Source organism: Charadrius vociferus, unplaced genomic scaffold (assembly GCF_000708025.1).
Source record: "Charadrius vociferus isolate BGI_N301 unplaced genomic scaffold, ASM70802v2 scaffold169, whole genome shotgun sequence".
In the NCBI taxonomy this organism is placed as follows: Eukaryota; Metazoa; Chordata; class Aves; order Charadriiformes; family Charadriidae; genus Charadrius; species Charadrius vociferus.
The window spans coordinates 1,735,709-1,756,222 of record NW_009652966.1 but is presented as its reverse complement, the minus strand read 5'-3'; the positions used below and the strand labels follow the sequence as shown (position 1 = coordinate 1,756,222).

Sequence of the window (20,514 nt, the reverse complement as noted above, 5' to 3'; positions counted from 1 at the left end):
AAAAAAAGAAAAAACTTAATTTTTTTTCCCTTTCCAAACTTTAACTTTTCCCCTTTTTCCTGTCAGACTAGTTGTTAATAGGTACTTATTCCCCCTTAGAAAAATTCTGCGCATTATAGAGTCAAACTTCCTACGAAAACAGCTGCCTTCATGAGTTGTTGGTGCTACAAGTCACCTGATGTTCATCACCACTAGTATCTGGGACCAGGAACATCCAATTGCCTGGTACCCACTGGTTTACAGATGTTGGTTTACAAACTCCGTACGTTAACAGCGCAAATGATATGCAAAAACCGTCCCAGCACACACTGAAAGAGGGATATCTTTTCCTCTGTCACACGACAGAGAGCGACAAGAGTTGAAATACTCCATCATTACTATCCTTTGTCATGGTCCTGCACACTAACTGCAAGGGAACGCTTTCAGTACAGTCATCTTCACAGGTATGACATTAACTGGGGAAAAAAAGAAGCTATTGCTGGCAAACTTGTGTTACATGTTCCTAATTTAATTAGACTTTATCAAAGATGAAGAAATCCAAGCAATACTTAGTTATACTTCACAAAATGCACATGGAAAGCCACCAAATAATGGCTGACCACTCCTGGTGAAGCTTATACCCTCTGCAGGAAAGCAACTTGGGCAAACTTCCTAAAAATCAAGCTTTTCACAAAGCAAACATGACAAACTACTCCCTGCCAACTTCAACTTGCAACACTGGGGAAACACAGTTGAGAAGATGAAGAGAGAAGTGACGAGTGGCATTCCTCAGGGGTTGGTACTGGGACCTGTATTATTCAATATTTTTGTCGGTGACATGGACAGTGGGGTCGAGTGCACCCTCAGCAAGTTTGCCGATGATATCAAGCTGTTTGGTGAGGTAGACATGCTGGAGGGGAGGGATGCTATCCAGAGGGACCTGGACAGGCTGGAGAGGTGGGCCCGTGCAAACCTCATGCAGTTCAACAAGGCCAAGTGCAATATCCTACCTCTGGGTCGGGGCAATCCCAAGCACAAATACAGGCTTGGTGGGGTATGGCTGGAGAGCAGCCCTGAGGAGAAGGAGCTGGGGGTGCTGACTGACCAGAAGCTCAGCATGAGCCAGCAATGTGCAATTGCATCCCAGAAGGCCAAACGGACCCTGGGCTGCATCAAAAGAACTGTGGCCAGCAGGTCAAGGGAGGTGATTCTGCCCCTCTACTCCACTCTCGTGAGACCCCACCGGGAATACTGCGTCCAGCTCTGGAGTCCTCAACATAAAAAAGACACGGACCTGCTGGAGCGTGTCCAGAGGAGAGTCACGAGGATGATCTGAGGGCTGGAGCACCTCTCCTATGAAGAGAGGCTGAGAGAGCTGGGGCTGTTCAGCCTGGAGAAGAGAAGGCTCTGGGGAGATCTTATTGCGGCCTTCCAGTACCTAAAGGGGGCCTACAGGAGAGCTGGGGAAGGACTTTTTACTAGGGCATGTAGTGACAGGACAAGGGGAATGGCTATAAACTGGAAGAGGGCAGGTTTAGACTAAACATTAGGAAGAAGTTTTTCACTTTGAGGGTGGTAAGGCACTGGAACAGGTTGCCCAGAGAGGTTGTTGAGGCCCCATCCCTGGAGGTGTTCAAGGCCAGGCTGGACATGGCCTTGGGCAACCAGGTCTAGTCGGAGGTGTCCCTGCCCATGGCAGGGAGGTTGGAACTCAATGATCTTCAAGGTCCTTTCCAACCTAAATCATTCTATGATTCTATGAAGAATCACCAGGGTTTGGCACTCAGGAACATTTTGAGCCAGCAATGTGCCCTGGTGGCCAAGAAGATCAATGGCATCCTGGGGTGCATCAGGAAGAGTGTGGCCAGCAGGTCAAGGGAGCTCATCCTCCCCCTCTACTCTGCCCTGGTGAGGCCACATCTGGAGTACTGTGTCCAGTTCTGGGCTCCCCAGTTCAAGAAGGACAGGGAACTGCTAGAGAGGGTCCAGCAAAGGGCTACTAACATGATTAGGGGATTGGAGCATCTTCCGTATGAGGAAAGGCTGAGGGACGTGGGTCTTTTTAGACTAGAGAAAAGATGACTGAGGGGGGATCTTACCAACACTTATAAACACTTAAAGGGAGGGTACCAGGTGGATGGGAACAGTCTTTTCTCCAGTGATGCCCAGTGATAGAACAAGAGGTAACAGGCACAAACTTGAACACAGGACGTTCCATCTTACCATGAGCAGGAACTTCTTTACTTTGAAGGTGGCAGAGCACTGGCACAGGCTGCCCAGAAAGGTGGTGGAGTCTCCCACTCTGGAGACATTCAAAACCTGCCTGGACACCGTCCTGTGCAACCTGCTGTAGGTGACCCTGCTCTGGTGGAGGGGCTGGAATAGATGATCTCCAGAGGTCCCTTCTAACCCTGACCACTCTGTGTTTCTGTAACATCACCCCTGCTCTAAGCCAGCATACAGTCACATTAAGAAATGCATTATTCCTTTTTAACACATTGGCCAATTTCAAAAGAAAATGAAAATCAAACATTTTAATTCTTTTATAAACAACTTTTCTTTTCTTTTCCTGTTTCTCCATGCGTGCTCCTCCTGAATCCTCCTAATTCATCACAAGACACTACCAAAGTGTAAAACACACACCTGCAGCTATTCTGATACGGGGCTCAGCGAGTTCTTTCTTTTCAAAGACCCCCACCCATATGATCTACAAGAATTTGTATCCTCTACCCTGCCCTTCAACGGAACATAAGACCGGCCACTCTGAAATAGTGGGAGTTCACAGGTTCAGCTGCCAGTAACAAATCAAGGACACAATAATATACTCTGTCCCATTGATGCAACCAGCCCCACTACTAGGATGTCAATACATTTGTTTTCTTTCCCCCCCTAGGGAAGCGTGTCTGCTGTTCACCTCCAGTTTGTGAAAAGTCAGCAATTTTGAACAGGGAATATAGGAGATATGTATTCAGAACAACGGACGTGAAACAGGGAAGCAGGTTACTTGGGTACCACAACATTAAGTACTTTCTGACAATGACTGCATTAGCAGATGACAGGAGATTGAACACATAGCAAACAAAATGCTTTACAGATTTTCCTGTCCTTGATGTTGCAGCTGATCTGGAAGAGAATGCGCAAAGTCCCTCATGCAGAGATAGCCTTTGATCTCAGTGTACTAACTTGATACACTTACAAATCCGTGCATGCCCTTTGTCTTCCACCCTCCTTCAAGATGGTCTACAAATAAAAGAACAGATTATCTGAGGCTGCTCCATTATAAGGAAATATATTTTAAACGGCCTTCTTAAATCAACTTTGTACATGTATTTTTTCCTTTTTCATGCTCGACATTCAAGCAGAAAGAAGAAAGATTATGTGCTATGATCTGTAGAATATTAAAGTCCTCCTCGGGATAACTTTGTCTGGAGTTATCAAAATCTCTGTATTTACTGAATATGAAAAAGCAGAGGTTGATGGAGTTGGCTTTTAGCTGCTAAAATCTTTTGTGGGTAAAGAATAGCTATTAATAGATAACAGCTATTCACCTTGAAGATTGTAAATTAATTTCCAAACGACCCCATACAAGAAGTTTAGTCTCTAGATTTGTCCCTTTGAAAAACAGAAGGGGATTAGAAGAATTACACCCTCTGCTTCTCTACAAATAACCACAGAAGTACAGCCTGCTCCCTTGACAGAAGCCAGAACTCTGTTATGAAAGTGATTTTTAACAGGCTGGTTTTCAGACCTCACAACAGACTTTTCTGAAGGAGCGGTGGGTGTTATGGCATTCTGCCTCCTCATGGTTAACATTTATGACTAGATGCCTTTCCCCAGGTCTTTACAACTAGCTATGTATACTTTAGAAATAGGTTATTCTGGCGTGCAGAAGTGGTTTATTTCAGAGCAACATGCTCTTCTCACTTTGCTTTAGTCAACAGAGGTTGTAACTGGAGAAGGATAAAGGAAACTACTTTGATGTTATTTTTTATTCTTTGATGGAAAACATTGAGGTGACTGGAGAGGTGACTGGAGTGCTGTATGTAACAATTTTCCACATTTGGCATCTAACATGGTAAATTCATGGACTATGTCTCTGGTATAACTTTTCCAGTAATACTACTTTCTAGATCTGAACTAGTCACCCTGGATCTCCTTTATAATCAATGAAGCCAAGAGGAGGCATTTCTCAGGTGTGATCCATACCAGCCTAGTATAGATGAGGTTAGCTGAGCCATGTCCTGGAACTGCCCAATTCTCCCCACTATACAAAGGAGCACAGGTTGATAAATTCACATACAAATGCTTGAACTTTGAGACCTCAAAGACACTGGAGATGAACTGCATTCCTTCGCAGGGAGTTTTCTCCACTAGTGATATTTGGTGTGGAATGCCTGCTTTGCTTTACATAGACAGAAAGAGAACACCAGAGCCGCTGTTCACACAAAACTTATATACCTAGATAACAAGCAAAGGAGTAGGTAACAAGATGAACATGAACCAGCAATGAACCCTTGCAGCAAAGGCTAACAGCACCCTGGGCTGCACTAGGTAGATGAGGGAGGTAACCCTTCTCCTTTGCTCAGCCCTGGTGAGGCACTTGTGGACTGCTCGGTCCAGTGCTGGCTTCCCAGTACAAGAGAGACATGGACTTACCAGAGTGAGTCCAACAAAGAGCTACAAAGACAATTACAGGGACTGGAGCATCCATCATATGAGGAGAGGCTGAGAGAGCTGGGACTGCTCAGCCTGGAGAAGAGAAGGCTTATGGTGGAGACCTCATAAATTTGTATAAACACATGATAAGGGCAGTAAAGACGGAGCCAGTCTCCTCTCCATGGAGCCCAGTGACAGACCAAGAGGCAATGAGCACAAATTGAAATACAAGGAAACCCACGTAAACATAGTACCTTCCTTTTTTACTGTGCAGAAGTGGATCTTACCTCTCTTGTGTTCATACAAAACATCACTTCTTATAGTCTTGGCACCAGAAAAACTTAGTGAAGCATATCATCATTGCCAGCAGAGAGGGGGAGATGCATGTAGTCTCTTAGTCACTTCACTACACTGTGACACTTTTGGCTTTTTGGGCTATTTTGTATTTTAGGGCTATTCACCTCACTGGTGCACATGCAGTGTAAGTGATAAATTTCGCCTCAAATATCACCATACACAGACCACTTTGGGAGGCATATCCAGTGGTTGATCATCTATGGCTGAGTAGAAAATCCTATCCATGGAAAGATAAAGGATCTTCTGTTCACTTCCCTCCCCGCGTTGCATCTATCAAAGCAAAGCATCAGATGGATTTCCTCTAAAGGGAAGAAAACCTTTATGTGTACCCCCACTCATTCCTGAGCTCCCTGCTGTTGCCTACCATAGCTCATTTCCTAACTCATCACTCACTCTTTTTTTAAAGGCAATGTATATCACCTAAAAAGATAAGGGTGGCTTCTCACGATATAAAAGGCCTGTCACTGGGGTGATTTATATTATCTTTATAATTGGGATACATTGCACTAGAGAGCTTTGCTTTATAATGAAAAGTTTGTTCGACTGCGAGGCATCCCTTGGGCCCCTCTTAGTTAGGCCCAGTTGGTGACACAAAGCACTCACATTGTTGGAAAGTCTTAAATGTAAGAGTTTCTGTGTAATTTCAACAGTATTTTTTTTTCCTGAGTGTTGTTTGTAGTTCCCAGTCTGCAAAAGAACTCGATTTTTAATACGAAAGTACATATAGCAATTTGAATTATGCTAAGAACATGGTTTATCATAATAATGGCCTTCAAAAATGTACTATTCAACAGAAATACTGGCCTACTCCAGACGTTTCAAAAACATCAGCTTGCAACTGCTGAAGAAACTTCCCAAGAAGGGTGTACTCCATCTGTAAAATTGCTGATTTCTGTAAAGAGAGACTTCCTCCCAAATTGTATTTTATGTTTAGAAGATGACAAAAAAAAAAATTCTTTACCACATACTTTTCCAGAGACTTTTTCCCTGCCCTGCTTTATACATCTAGAACAAGATGATACAAAATGACCTGTTTTGAAACTAACCCAACTCTAGAATTCTTTCAGAGATGACTAAAGCCAATGTAAGGCTCTGCCTACAGCTGTGCAATGCTTTTCAATAATACGTACATACAAATCTTAATTAACACTTCCCTAATCGAGAAAAAAATCACAGGATAACAAGTACAACTGCAATGAAATTCAAAGTTTGGGGAGCTCCTACTGGAAATGCAGGACCTCATTTTAACCTCATTGGGTTCAAACAACACAAAAATACAGGCTAGGTTTTGCACTGAACTACTTCACTGTCAAGCCATACTGCAAATTAATTTCATTTATTGTTGTCTCTCCAAACACTTCAACATTTCTGTTTCTCAGGACTCTCTCCCGCCTTTTCCGTATTGTGAATTTTAGGATTGTTTCTTGTCAAAATCACTTCATACATCTCATTTGTTCTTTTATGTCTTTATTCTTCTTTTGCACTAATGCTCTTTCCTTGTGTAATTCAGAATGGGCCTTTCTCCTTTCCTTTAAAAAATACAACCTGTTCCAACAAAAAAAAAACCAAACCCTATAACAGCCTAATAAAAAGTTACCTTAGAATTAATATTTTGTTGGGCCCTTGATTATGGTACCAACATAGTGCCATGGATTTTGATGTGACAAGTGGAAATTCTTTACTTGTCTCTTAAGAAGCAGAGACCAAATCAATAAACCCCACAACCTTCCCTCCCCCATGAAAAAGAAAGGTTTACTCTATAATTGCTATGTTACAAAACATCTGTAACAATTCAAATCCTCTCAAAGTGCAACATAATTTTTGAAGTGTAATGTTGAACCTCTAATATTGTTTCTACAGTCAGGATAGAGGCACACAGACAACTAACTGAAAGGTGCCCTAAGGTATGACTGTGCAACGTAAGGCTTTACCATGGTAATTACCTGTTTATCTTATCCTGTGGTAATCTGTGGTTGTATCTTACCCTTCTTTCATTTATCCTCATAAAACCTTTGTGAAGTCTGAATGTACTGTTACTCTCTTTCACGTCTATTTTTGATGAAGGATGCTAACCCAACAGAAGGTCTAGTGCTTTTCTGAGAGTAAAGCACCAGCACCTCACCTCAATCCCTGGAAGAATGGGGAGGGGGAGAGGGGAAAGTGAAGATGAGGGCTCCTGCAAGCCCTGCATGTCTATCATTTCCCAAAAGAAGAAAAAAAAATAAAAATATCTATCCTGATGATCATATTTCCTCCCTAAAAAGCAGTTAATAGAACTGAAAGAAGGAAAATCAGAATGCACCGATGCACTGGGACTGCAGGTGATGAACCATTGCCACCAAACCTGCTCTATACTATACTAGTTTAAGACATATATTTTACAGTGGCTGCCATAACTTGAACTGCTTCTTCACTTTTTGAAACGTATCTTCATGTTGGAAGAGCTGAACAAACCCAGGATCCATGTGGCTTTTTGCCAGGGCAGCAGAGACACCTGGAAATGGAGAAGGGGTGAGAGCAGCAGCTAGCCATGGCACAGGTGCCTCGGAACCCACAGATACCACAGGCAAAAGTGGGTGCTGGAGGGACAGCTTAAAACAAAGCATATTTGGTTACCTGTACCCTGTGGGCCGGTGCAGCATTGGTATTCACTAGCAGGACAGAGCACACATGTATCTGTCAAAAATTGCAAGTGTCAAATGCCACAACAGAACAAAAAGGATCCTTTTTGTTACTTACTAGAAAACAAAAGCACACTCATATGTTAATAGACTAAATACTGAAACAAAATGCATGTTTTGTCTAAATAGGAACTCCTGACTGAATACTTCTCATGTTTAAAATTTGCCACAGTAATACAATAAAACCAAAACAAAGCAGAGACTTCAGATCCTATTCAAAAGTTCAAAAAGGCATGGACACTTCAGTGTAATTTCTGAATAATCACCGTTTCCCTTTTCTGGAAACACTGAGAAAGTATTTTTTTGCTGTGTCCTTATAACCAGGTCACCTTTATGGCTGCTTGCAACACTGTGGTATCTAAAGTATGGCTTCAACCGGGAAACAGCTGATGAATCTTTGGAGAATAGACATGGAAAAACAGAAATACTGTTTTTAGACTTGCATACAGATTTTCAGAACCTAAACCTTCAGATAAGAACCTCTTTTTCTTTCTTTCTCTCTAAATGCAACTACCAGAAGAGTTGCAGAAGTTGTGCTTCACTGAATGCATGCATTTTACGTTCCAACATCTGCTGCTTTTGCAGAATCACAGATACACTTATTTCCAACCAAGAAGCTACACTTTTGACTTCCTAAATTAGGTAACATTTGAAACAACTGAATTATGTGTCAAGTTATCATGAAATTGCATTCATGATTACCAATTTCAAATCAATCTATTCCTGTACAATACAAAATCTGAAGTATGAAATAATAAAAAATTTCCATATCAAGGTCTTGGTTACTATAGTTTACCACTACTGCTCAAAGACACAGTAGCTAATGCTCTTAGTAAGTATGTTAACTCTGTTTGTTTTGGTCACTCACAACTAACTACTTTTCATTAAGGAGGTTTTAAACTACAGGCTCAGTTCTAGCAAAAAAAAAAAAAAAAAAAAAAAAAAAAATCGAAAGAAGTCTAACTTAAGGTGAATACACATATGTATGATTTATGAACAGCATAAAAATAACACATATTTTAAGTTTTCCTTTCATGCACCTTTGATCTCCCCCAAAAATATGTAACACAATTTCTAAGAAAAATATTAATCTGATAAATGTGCTACTGTAATGTTCTGCTGGCTGTTTATGCAACATACATGGTTATACCAGAAATATAAAACAATACCACAACTAGCTAAACGTTTTAATTCCAACTCTGTGAAATTCTATTAACGCCAAATATTATTTGTTTTTACCTTCTAAATAAAGTAGCTTAGGCTGTCACTCACTCCTTTTTATTCATTTTTTTTTTGTTTTGTCTTACTGCATGCATCTCTCACAAAGTGAAAAATGTCTATTTAAAGATAAGTGGAAATACCACAGTACGTAACGTTTTCATGTCAAAATAATTACATTATTATATTCTGAGTTAAATAATATAAGATAGGAAAACATTTTGATATGCATTTGACAGTTGCAATCCTGGCAGGATCAAATCAACTTCTTCCAAACTAATTTCTGCCAGATATAAACAAACAAAGAGCTGCCTAACCCGACCAGCAGCTCCTCTCACCCATCTAAGGCCCCTCACAGAAGAAGGACAAGCCAGGACAGAAGAATACCCTGCTAGCTTTTTTTTTTCTTCAAGGCTGAGCCACGTTCTGGCCTGTCACAGACGACTCATTTGTTCTCAAAAGCCAGTGGAATTACATAAGCCTGAAACATGAAATTTGGTAGTTGGATTGTTATGAAGAGATAATCCTTGAAATAACCGGAGGGGGGAGGGAGGTAGTTTTCCCTGTGTCTTGTAGAGCTGCCCTTTGTCGTGGAATGAGTGTGGCTTTGCTGAGAGAAGGACTCAAAAACTGTGCCAACAGAGGCATGGCTTGCGAGGCAAAGCGGTAGCAGTTGTGCTCGCACATGCTCTTCTGAAATATGTACTCAAAACAGTTTCTTGTGCACTCTTTATTTTCATGGCAGTAACACCCATGGCTTTAAGTGCTTAATCCCCCCCGATCAATCTGGATTGGTTGGTACTGCCACATTTTTCTGATGGACAGATGACAAAAATGTAATAGTCCTTTACGAAGGGCAGTATTTTTTGATTTAATAAACCAAATTTAAGCTGCATTTAGACATTCCTCTGTCTTCTGCTGCATTTTTATACATAAATCATGCACCATTTTTGTGTCCCCTATGGAATAAAACAAATATTTTCCATTATGCTATTCTCTACATAGCCTTCTAGTCCCTAATAAAGAGAAGAATTTATCTCCATCCATTTCTCAGAGAAAAGAACATAGCTTTATTTTCATCACGTCTTTGATATGAATCCTTTGTTTGTTAAGGATACAGAAAGATATTTCAAAAGAAATGTCTCCGGCGCAGTTATTATAATTCAGTAAGTATAATAATTAAAATAATTTTATTTGCAGCATTAATTTAAATCTTGGAGATCAAATAAGGATCCCATTTGCACCATCTGTGTTCACAAATAATGACTCCATGTGTTTCTTTTAAAGGTCAATATAGTTCAAACTGGTTTGGAGACAAATTCTCCTTAGGACTTGTATGCTTAGCAGATACCAGTTGAGGTAACTACATTTAACATCAAGAAGGTGACAGATTCACATCACCTGTGGACCAAGGCCAAGTTTGGGAGCTTAAAATAGCTTTTGGCAAGTATACAGTAAAATAATTGCCTTATTATATAAGCATAGAAAAATCATGCACTGATACGTGTGCATAAATAGTATTAAGTCTTGAAATGTTCCACAGAAATGTCAATATCCCAGTAACCTGTTTTCTTCAGGTTTCTGTTACAACATCTCCCTTCTGACACAGTGATTACAAACCTCCTCCTTTTTACTAGTATCGCAAATTGTGATCACTTTTTTACATTACCTCTTTCACATGAATTCTGTTCTCTTTTACTGAAAGTATTTTCCCTTTGGTGGTTTCCTTTAAGACTGTGACATAATAAATGCATCTTTGCTGTCATAATGAGTGTGAGAGAAAGGTTTGTACTTCTGATGTCATTTTGATACATCACAAGGTTACAGAATGAAAAAAATAATAATAAAAATCACCAAGTCTAACACTTTACAATACTTTTTTCATTCAATCTACCAAAGGTAGCACTTGACTGACTTAACAGATAGAAACCAGAGTTTCTATCTGCCCAGTTTTAATAAAGTATCAGGACAAAAGAAACATAAAATGCCTTGAGTATTAATTTTCTCTTCTCCAACACGCAGTAAATAATTTTTCAGTTTCAAACTCCACAGTTAGACAAATTTGTAAGTAAGTATGTGTAGTAGTACGTAATAAATCAGTATACAGACATGAATGTATGTAGATATGGGAAACCGGATTTTTAAAAAGCGGTTTTACTCAATAAAAGAAATTATTGGTCCATGAGAAATCAGGTACATTCCCCTTATCTTTTGTGAAGCCACATATACATTGCCATAGACAATACTTCTCCAAACATGTTTATAACTAACACCAGATACCTAAACCAGATATCCTCAACCAAAATACAAAGAATAAAGTTACAAGCGTTAAGTGAAACTATGCAACTTTCTGTAACTCCAGCTACAGAATCTTTAAATTTAAAGATGTAAGGTATCAATGACAAAAATTAAGAGGCTCCAAATTTGCAGGCAATACAGTCAAGATTTCCAACCTAATTTTAAGGGAAATAATAATTAAAGACATGAAAGTCCTTCCACAACCCTCTCAAACTATACTGACTATGAAGAAAGGGAAAAGGAGAGCTGGTATTATGCACAACACTGTACACCATCTTCAGTAGGTCACTGGTCTTTTAAATAATCTCTAGTGAACAAATAAGATTTCAGAAAGTTTTTAGTAGATAATTACACTTCCTGATTTTGTAATTAGTGGAACTACATGTAATTACATAATAATTATGACGGTAATTACGTAATTAAGATGTATAATTATGTAGTAAAAAACATTATGGAAATAAAAGCCATCAACTGTATAAGCACAATACATTTTTAAAAATAAATTCTGTATCATCTGTTTAAAGCTACCATTTTCCTCAAAATATCAAAGTGATTATGAGCCATCACTGGCAAGTTCTAAAATACACTTCTTATAAGACTTAAAAATCATACAGATAATTGTATCTTTTTTTAAATCTCTTTAAAGCCTTAGCTTTACATTATCCTTCAGATGTCTAGACAAATGTATACTGAATGGATCATACAGAGTTAAATTGTTTATGTTTATATTTCCAATTTCTACTAAAGTAATTTTTTAAAAATTAGCATTGATGTCAGAATTCTGGTATCTAAATGACAGGATTTTTTTTTTTTAGTACACTGCCAGATCCATCAAACTTAAGGGCCTTCTAAAAGGAAAAACATGCTAGTCTTGCACTTTCCACTAGAGAAAAGAGCTTACTGCTGTGAGAAGCAGTAGTCATTAAAAGAAGCCTTGTCACTTCTGACTTGCATTTAACAACAAAACTGCCTCCCCCCCCATCAAAAAACAGCCTCAAACTTTATTAACAGAGATGAAAACACAAAGACAAAGGTCTCTATAAGAAAAATGTCAAGAGTTGCAGATAAAAAAGAAAGAGTGAAGAAAAAAGAGCTTTACAAATATCTTCTGTTTACAGAAACTCACAGGAGAACTTATAAAGGAGGCAGATGACATTACATAGACTACACCATTGCATGGGGTATAAGAAGTTGGCATGTATCTATATACTTAAGTAGGAAAAAAGTCCTGAAGTGCAAATGAGAAGATATTTCTGTTCACTTTTTCCCACACACAGAAAAAAAGTAATCTATCAGTTACAGAAGGATATTTATTTGAAGAAGTCAAATAACCATTCCAATTCATGAGAAGTCAGAAGTTAGTTAAGCCACTACTTCATTCCACCTGCAACAGTAATGCAATATGCAAGGAAAAAAAAGCCTTCATTAATCAAAATCATTTTATTGTTGGTATGAGCCACAGTAAATGCACTCCTGTCATGCCACAGATTTCCCACATTGTGGACATAACTGTTGTAACTCATTATTTCAATTTATTTCATTCACAAGCAGAGAAAATGATTCATAACAATTTGTAACTCCAAGATAGGCGTCACAGCCTATTAAGTTTTGTGTTCAGAGAAAGAAGTTATAGAAATGTATACTGTAATGTGGTTTACTTAGATTTTGTAGGTTTAACAAAAAGACCACAAAAGCAGAAATAGAATGGAGGAAAAAAGTTACACCTTAAATATTAAAAGTGTCCAACTGGCAACAAAAAAAAAAAGTTTGATCATTAAGAGAGGATAACAAGATTTAAAGATCAGCTAACTGCCCATATATTACTTCAAAATGGTGAAAAAACCCACAGTGCACAATTTTCAACAGTTTTTGCTTTCAAAAAACTTTGTGAGATTTAAACATACTCAAGAAACGGTGACTCAAATTTAAAAAAAAAAAGTTCAGAAATCTTCCTCTTCAAAACAACACATTAAGGAAAAATGAACAAGTGCTTTTGAAGATATACTCAAAGATTAAATTCTTGAAAATTAGTATTTTACAATCTCTTCAAAACAACATGATTGGAAGACAAAGTACTTGACAGCAAATGTGCAGAGGAACATTTGTTTGCTTGGATGTAAAGATCACTATAGCGAATGGCAGTCTTAGCGCCTGGAGATGTGACGCAAACAGAAATGCTTTGTTTATCGAACTGTACTCTTTCAAAAAAGACATGCCAAGTTTCAGCCGTTGCCATATTAAAAATAAATCCACACACACATATGCACTTCAGTTATTTATACGATTTCTCCTTATCTTCCCCTGGAAAGCACATGTGGCTAACTATATGCCCTTTCTTATTTATTGTAACAAGTACTTTTTTGGTAGTCTTCCTGCCTGTATATTGACAAATATTTGGCCAACAGTTCTGATAGCAGAAGTCTTCATTTCATTCCACTAATTTCACATACAATACAATCCTCCCAGCTCCATCTCACACCCGCTCTCCTGCCTTTATCTGACGGAACCTCCACGCCGCGCCTCAGAGCGGGAACGCCTCCTTACTCAGGCCCATCCTTTCAACCCCAGCTGCAGTTAGTCTGCCTCCCTCAGACTCACCACTGTCACCAGTTGACAGGAGGACAAACACTAAACCACAATGACAAGTCGCTCTGCCAACATCCCCATTATAAACTGTCTTTCCAAAAAGTTACAAAAAAATCTTCCATTAAAATAAATAAATAAAAAAAAATCACCACGATCTGCTACACGAACTGTCTTTCCAAAAAGTTACAAAAAATTCTTCCATTAAAATAAATAAATAAATCACCGCGATCTGCTACACAGCACACCAAGTTACGAACATACTGGGGAGAAACACCCAGCACTGAAATGACAGGATTTGCAGCAATATTCAGAGCTGAATTTTATGGCTTTATGTCTAGATCACACAGCCTAGAAGAGCTGCACTTTTCCCAACAAAATTTTGCAGTGTATTCATCTATGAAGTAAACTAGGCACTTTTGGTGTTTGGAAGGAGGACGGAGTGAGGCACACACAAAGATGTGATAAAAATGTGAAAATATCCTCTGAACATGCATTTGGTTTTACAAAGCTGCAGTCCTTAAGTATATGATCAAAACAATTTACTCTATTTCCACAAAGTGGCATATACTTGCCAAAGTGGCATGTAGGTCTTCCTAACAAACAGGACTATTTAACCACTTCTCCTGAAGTTGTCTTCCTCCCATCCTCACTGTCTTCTGCTTACCCATTAAACAGATATGCCCAGACTTTTTGGAATCCAATAACCATGGGCTCAGTAGTTGAAAATATTCGGTGAAAGAATATACCGCAGCATCTTTGCAATTTCTGTCCCCGAGATACTTAAATGCCCTGCGAACAACATTTGTGACCTTCCCTGTCTTAGAGATGGGATGGTGGAAAGACAATGGTTTTCAGTTCCATTCTAGAGTATGGAGCAGAAAAAAAATCCTATGACCAGGATCCTATTTCCCTAAAAACAATGCAGCACCATAAACAACCTCAATGATATTAATGCTTTTGGAATAATGCTGCAGTCATTGTGAGTAAGGAGACTGCAGCATCCTTATCTTCCATGAAGACTTCTATTTGATACCAGGTGAAACTGAACTAGAGACATCTGCACGAGGTAGAGTAGTTGTACTGACTTTATGTGGGCTCCATTTCTCTTCATTTTAAAAAGTTTTCATTTTACTGTGGAAGCAAAATGAAAACAGCAGTATCTTTGAATATTTAACAATACCAATATTTGAATGGAACAATGATATAAAGCTTACTACACTCTTATTTTGATCTCCCGATGACATAGCCATAAAAATACATTGGTTTCCATTTCTGAAGTTAAAGCTTACAGAGTGACCATACTCCTGGGTTTAAAAATCACTGATAGTTTACCTGTCCTTCACCGAAACGAACAGAGGATGCTACTACTTTGCTACTCCTGCTGCTTCTTACTGCTCTGACTGTTCACCTAAGTAGTAATGTCTGACTAAACCCACAACCCAGCTTTGAAAACCAAAGTGTAAGACAGCACTGAGAACATTTTGAGTATGTTACTAGTCAAAACAGAGAAGTTTTTCCTTTCCCAATTAAAAAAATAATTCAGAACAAACAGCCCTTATGGTATTATTGGTATCTGTAAATTAGGGGGTTTGGCATAGTGATATTGAAAATTAAATTGGTTTTTGATCCAACACTAACTGTGCAACAGTTCCTAATTTAGAAAGACAGCAAAGGAATTTCAGAATTTCACTTTGTGTAGTACGACAACCAAGAGCCTTTTATTGTATCACAATGTTAACATATTAAACCGTATCATCATAACACACCTTAAACTTCCAGATGAATGGAAACATTTGTTTGGAGGATAAATGCTACTATTAGTAACAGGACTAAAGACCCATAACTATATAATCCAGGTATTCCTGGATAGTGTAATTGATAGCTAACTTCACCAGTCACCGAAACAAGAAAACATCATGTAGACCAATCAGCTTACTTTTGATTCTTACAGGGAAAAGATGGACCAACAACAGTATATAACAATCACAGTAGATCACAAATGAAACATGAGCGAATGATGTTGCAAATGCTGTCAACACCATACTGATGAACAGAAGAGCAGTCTGCAAAACATGTTAATTAATCCTTTTGCTGTAGTCCACTCTAGTAGATCTGACCTATTGAAGGTCTATAAAAAAACCACAAAAAACCAAACATGCAGAGAAGCGGAAAACTCTCCCCTTGTTCCTCCAAAAATTCAGGTTAGTAGTTGAAAGAGACTTAGAAGATAGCATACAGGTTTTAAAAATGTAAAACTCTCTTAGAGAATACTCTATCACCCATGATGCACAGAATAAGCTTCAGAAAGCAAAATTAATCTTAGATATAAAGAAGAGCTCTCTATAGTAAGTACAGTAAAGCACCAGAAGAAACTGTTGTGAAGCCTGACGAGTTGTAGAACCTGCATCACCAGAGGATTTTTAAATTTAGCCCGTCTTTAAAAAGTAGGCTATGGTATTGATCTTCTCGCAGAGAAAGGGAGCAGCTTGGATGTCTTTTTGAACTCCCACTGATTTCACAATTATTATTTTAGATTCCATTTCAATAAATAATATAGACCTTCAATATAAATAGCTGAAAAAAACAAAACCTGTTCTGTAATTAAGGTTCTGCATTTTGAAGAGGCAAGTATAGAAAATGTAAGTGAACTAGTAGTGAAATCTCAAGGTTCTGAATAAGAAAAGACATGAATACTTTCAAATTACGGTGGAAAACATTTCTATCTTGAATCTCAAGCCATCAAAAATTCTTTCTTTCTATAGAAGAACAGTCCGAGATGAATAACACCTAAAGCTGCTATTAAGAATAAACAGAATCTCCAAGAAAGAAGAACTGGTTTTTAAAAATTCAAGGAAAAATGGCAATACATTTAGAATAGACAAAAGGCCATGCAATTCAGGCTTTGGAAAACATCGTCCCAAAACAAAGCAAAATCCTCCCAAAATCAAAACAAGAGTAAATAAATGGTTTAGTGACATAAAAAGTAAAGAGGAAACTGAAAATACCACAGATGTACAAAAGCTGCATTAAAGTTTTGCCACCATTTTTGATAAAAGCAATGATGCTGATCACAGGTCAAAGACAGAATGGCTTGTGAATGATGGCATGGAAACAAAATTCTTTGGCTTCCAAAGGAAAATAGATGAGCTTCATGATACAAAGGGGAGTTCACTAAATTTCTATTTCAGAACTACAATAAAATTGGCACATGAAAATTATTTCAAACTACAGAGTTTTACATTGCGTATCAAAACAGTAACGTCTATCACTAGAGAACAGAACACTGGTATCTATAAAATCAAAAGGTGACCCAAATAGCCATAGACAATTACTTCCAAGTTCTGCATGTATTTTAGAGCAATAGAAAGATGTTTTCCTCCTAAAAAATATCTGAAAAATGGGACAGAATTGTACATAGGTTTACCAGACTCACCTAGTCAGTTTCTTTGAAGACAACCAATTTTAAAAGGAAAACTAACAGATCTAATATATCTGGCCTTAACACCTGCTGCAGCACCAAGACTGAAATCACTAGCTGGCGAAAGAAGATTATACAATAACTTTCAAATTGCTAAGAAAAAACACAAAACACCATGCTGAAAGGTAAACTGTCCAAGTGAACAGAAGGTCCTAGCAGAGTTCTTACAATTCCTTGAGAATTACTCTGGAAACTCTTTTTATTGAACTTTCTCTAATTAGCGGTGAGGGTCCAAGAAATATTTGATGATCAAGGTAGAAGGTGGGAAATTATGTGAGTGCAGAAGCCACCAGACTATTTTTCAGAGATAATTCACTAACCTTGAAGTCTAAAATTACAAATGAGATTAAGCAGTCCAAAATGAGCAAAACCAGAAAAATTAAAGTAAAACAAAATGCCATGAACCTGAGATAGGAACTCATGATTCCAAAATGACAGGAGGAAGAAAAAAAAAAAATTCCCCTCAAACCTCAACATTTCTATCATTGCTTAACTACAAGTTAAAGGTATGATACAGCTATGAACAGGGCTTAGGTGACTCAAGAGAGCATCAGTAGAGGTACTTCCAACAAACATACAAATCCAGTGTACAAGACACTGGATAGATACCATCTAAAATACTATGTAATTACTAGGTTCTCATACACATAGATCAGTCCAACCTAGAAAAGACTGTACACAAAGGTGCTAAGAGGAAGGATCACGCAGCAGAGACCAATTCTTCCTAAAGAAAGCTGAGTGTCTCTGCTTTGGTTTAAAAGAGAATAGAGAAGCTACCACTGTTTCCATAAGCATAGTAGAGAACATCAGGGAAAGGAAATAAGTAAACATATAGTGAATGGACATAAACCAGCCACAAACAAGTTACAATGGCAAAATTACAGTGAATTTTCAGTCATCACAGATCGAGGGTCTGAAACACATCCTGAACAGCAGCGAAAGGGGAAGAACCACCCACAGGTTTCAAAATGAAGTGACATAAACTTGCAATCCTTAACGATGTGGTGGTCTGCAGCAGCAGGGCATTGGATGCAATCACCCATGAAACCTCTTCTACTATTATGCCTCATATTAGGCAAGAGATATACACATAAAGTAATTCTGTTTCACCTAGCAGTAACATCCACCATATAACATTACTTCAGTGCATCTACAAAGTTTTATTAGACTGACATGGCTGTGCAGAGTGACCTTCTTGGGATGTACAAAGCCATTCTGAAGAGCAAGCATCAGAGTCAGTTCCCCGTCTTAAGAGAAATAGGGAAAGGAAATGAGTACCTCTAAAATAGAAACGTAAGTACAACAGGCCAAAACCACACTGTTTGCTTACTTGGTCATTTTTTAGCTACGAAATTACACTATTTTGATTTTCATAGAACACTTATCAAAATAACATTTAGAAAGACTGAGTTTTGTTTAGTCTCCTTCCATCACCCAGCAACCTAGCTGGGACACAGGGCCAGGTGGGGGAGACTGGCGCAGCAGACTAACTATCAGAATAGTCGTCTCCAGTGGTAGCACCTTTTCTTCACAGGTACCACCAAAACCACACAGACGATGCAGTGGAAGTGCTCACTGTGGACAATGCACTTCAGCGGTAGGACCCAAACACAGCTTTATTTAGAATTCCAAGTCAGCCAAGCATTCGCCCACCTTCAGAAATATTCTTCTGTCAGCTTGAAAATCACTTAGCTGCACAAAAACCATGGATCCATTACAGCTTTAAAATGTTTTAGTTCAGAAATGTTATGGTAATTGGGAGAAGGAAAAAAAAAAATAATCTTCCTAACATTAGCTTAATCTGTATATTTAAGGGAGCTTTGTAGACAATTAGCCTTACTGCTTTTCTTGTGCCATCATCTTCGCCCTGATAAAAAGTGTCTCTTGAATATTAATAGTTGAACATAAGTTTTGATTGTCTTGTCTTTTAGATATTGTATACATATGTTTTAATTAATCTAGTTACTGAAGCTGATGTGACATTCAAACTTCAGGCAAAGAGATTTCTCTAATGGTGCAACATACAAGAAAAGTACTTCTAAAACGCAGGCACTTCAAAAGAAGAAAGGAGACAGATAATATATTCTTAAAGTGGTTAACTCCAACACAACACATTCCTCTTACAGAGGATTCTTAAATTCATAATTTCTTCTATTTTCTGTTTTACATTACAGACTCGAAGTTCAGATTTGAAGAGTTTAACTGTGTAGGTCTAGTTTCCAGAATGCAAGTTGATATTAAACTATAGTAATTAATTAAAAAAAATAAACTTACCTCTGTCATCTTCACTAATCACTTTATCCATCGCATAGTCCACATCAAAAATGTATCGGTAAAAGCAGAGCTGAGTGTACAGGGCCTTATCAGAATACTGTAATGTAAGAATATAGTAATTAAAAACCCACTCAAAAACATGTCTTTTGCACCCATTTTTAAGTACACTATCAAAAGTTGATTCTTTCTGCTTTTTTCTAACACTTTATATGTTCCATTCACACCAGATTTTTTGAACTATGATAATACAAAATCTCTACCACATCTCTAAACTTCTCACAGTTTACACCAAGCATTTATAGAAATCATACAAAACTTATCCATTCTTACAGAAACATAAATCACATTAATCCATTCTTATAGATACACGTATCACAGTGATGTTTTAGCAAGAAAGTGAAAGTCATAAGAATGATGGGACAAAGGAATAACTTCAGTGCTTTTGTATATTGTACAATGCAGTGATCTCAAAAAAGAAAAAGAATTTATGTATATTTTTGATGAATACAGCTGTGTGGCTGTATTCCTTCCCTCCACTCTCCACCCCCCCACCCAGCTGTGGTTACATAAACTGTGAACATGCCCTTCAAATAAGAACAGGTGCATATATACCTTTACAGCTATGTCATCACCTTGCTCTACACATCTGTGAAGGCTACTGCATGTTAGCAATCACATTTAGTTCAAAAATCTGCAGGTGTGTACACGTGGAATATGATATTCAATTAAATGCTCTGAATGTCAGTGATGTCAAGCCTCCGTGCTATTGCTCTAGTTCAAAAGTACATGCCTGTATGCATTCGTATCACTGTTGCCAATCTGTGCACCAGGAGATTGCTCGAATAGACATGAGATCCATCTTGCCCACGCTACATCTAAACCCTTTCAAATTAATCTTCTGGAACTCTTGTTCAATAAAACCACATTCCAGTCCCTGCTGTTTAAGATATTGGAGTTCAAATATTGGTCAGCAATGGTGTGAAGATT

At 38.2% G+C, this 20,514-nt stretch overlaps 1 protein-coding gene across 2 annotated transcripts in view; it reads right to left on the bottom strand.

Annotated features, from left to right (window-relative positions):
* Nucleotides 1-20,514, bottom strand: part of POLA1 (polymerase (DNA directed), alpha 1, catalytic subunit) — a 207,886-nt gene that overhangs the window by 25,434 nt on the left and 161,938 nt on the right. For both annotated transcript variants that reach the window (XM_009893114.1, XM_009893112.1), the window contains exon 35: nt 19,528-19,624. In XM_009893114.1, the coding sequence (XP_009891416.1) occupies nt 19,528-19,624 (97 nt within the window). The remainder of the gene's footprint in view (nt 1-19,527; nt 19,625-20,514) is intronic.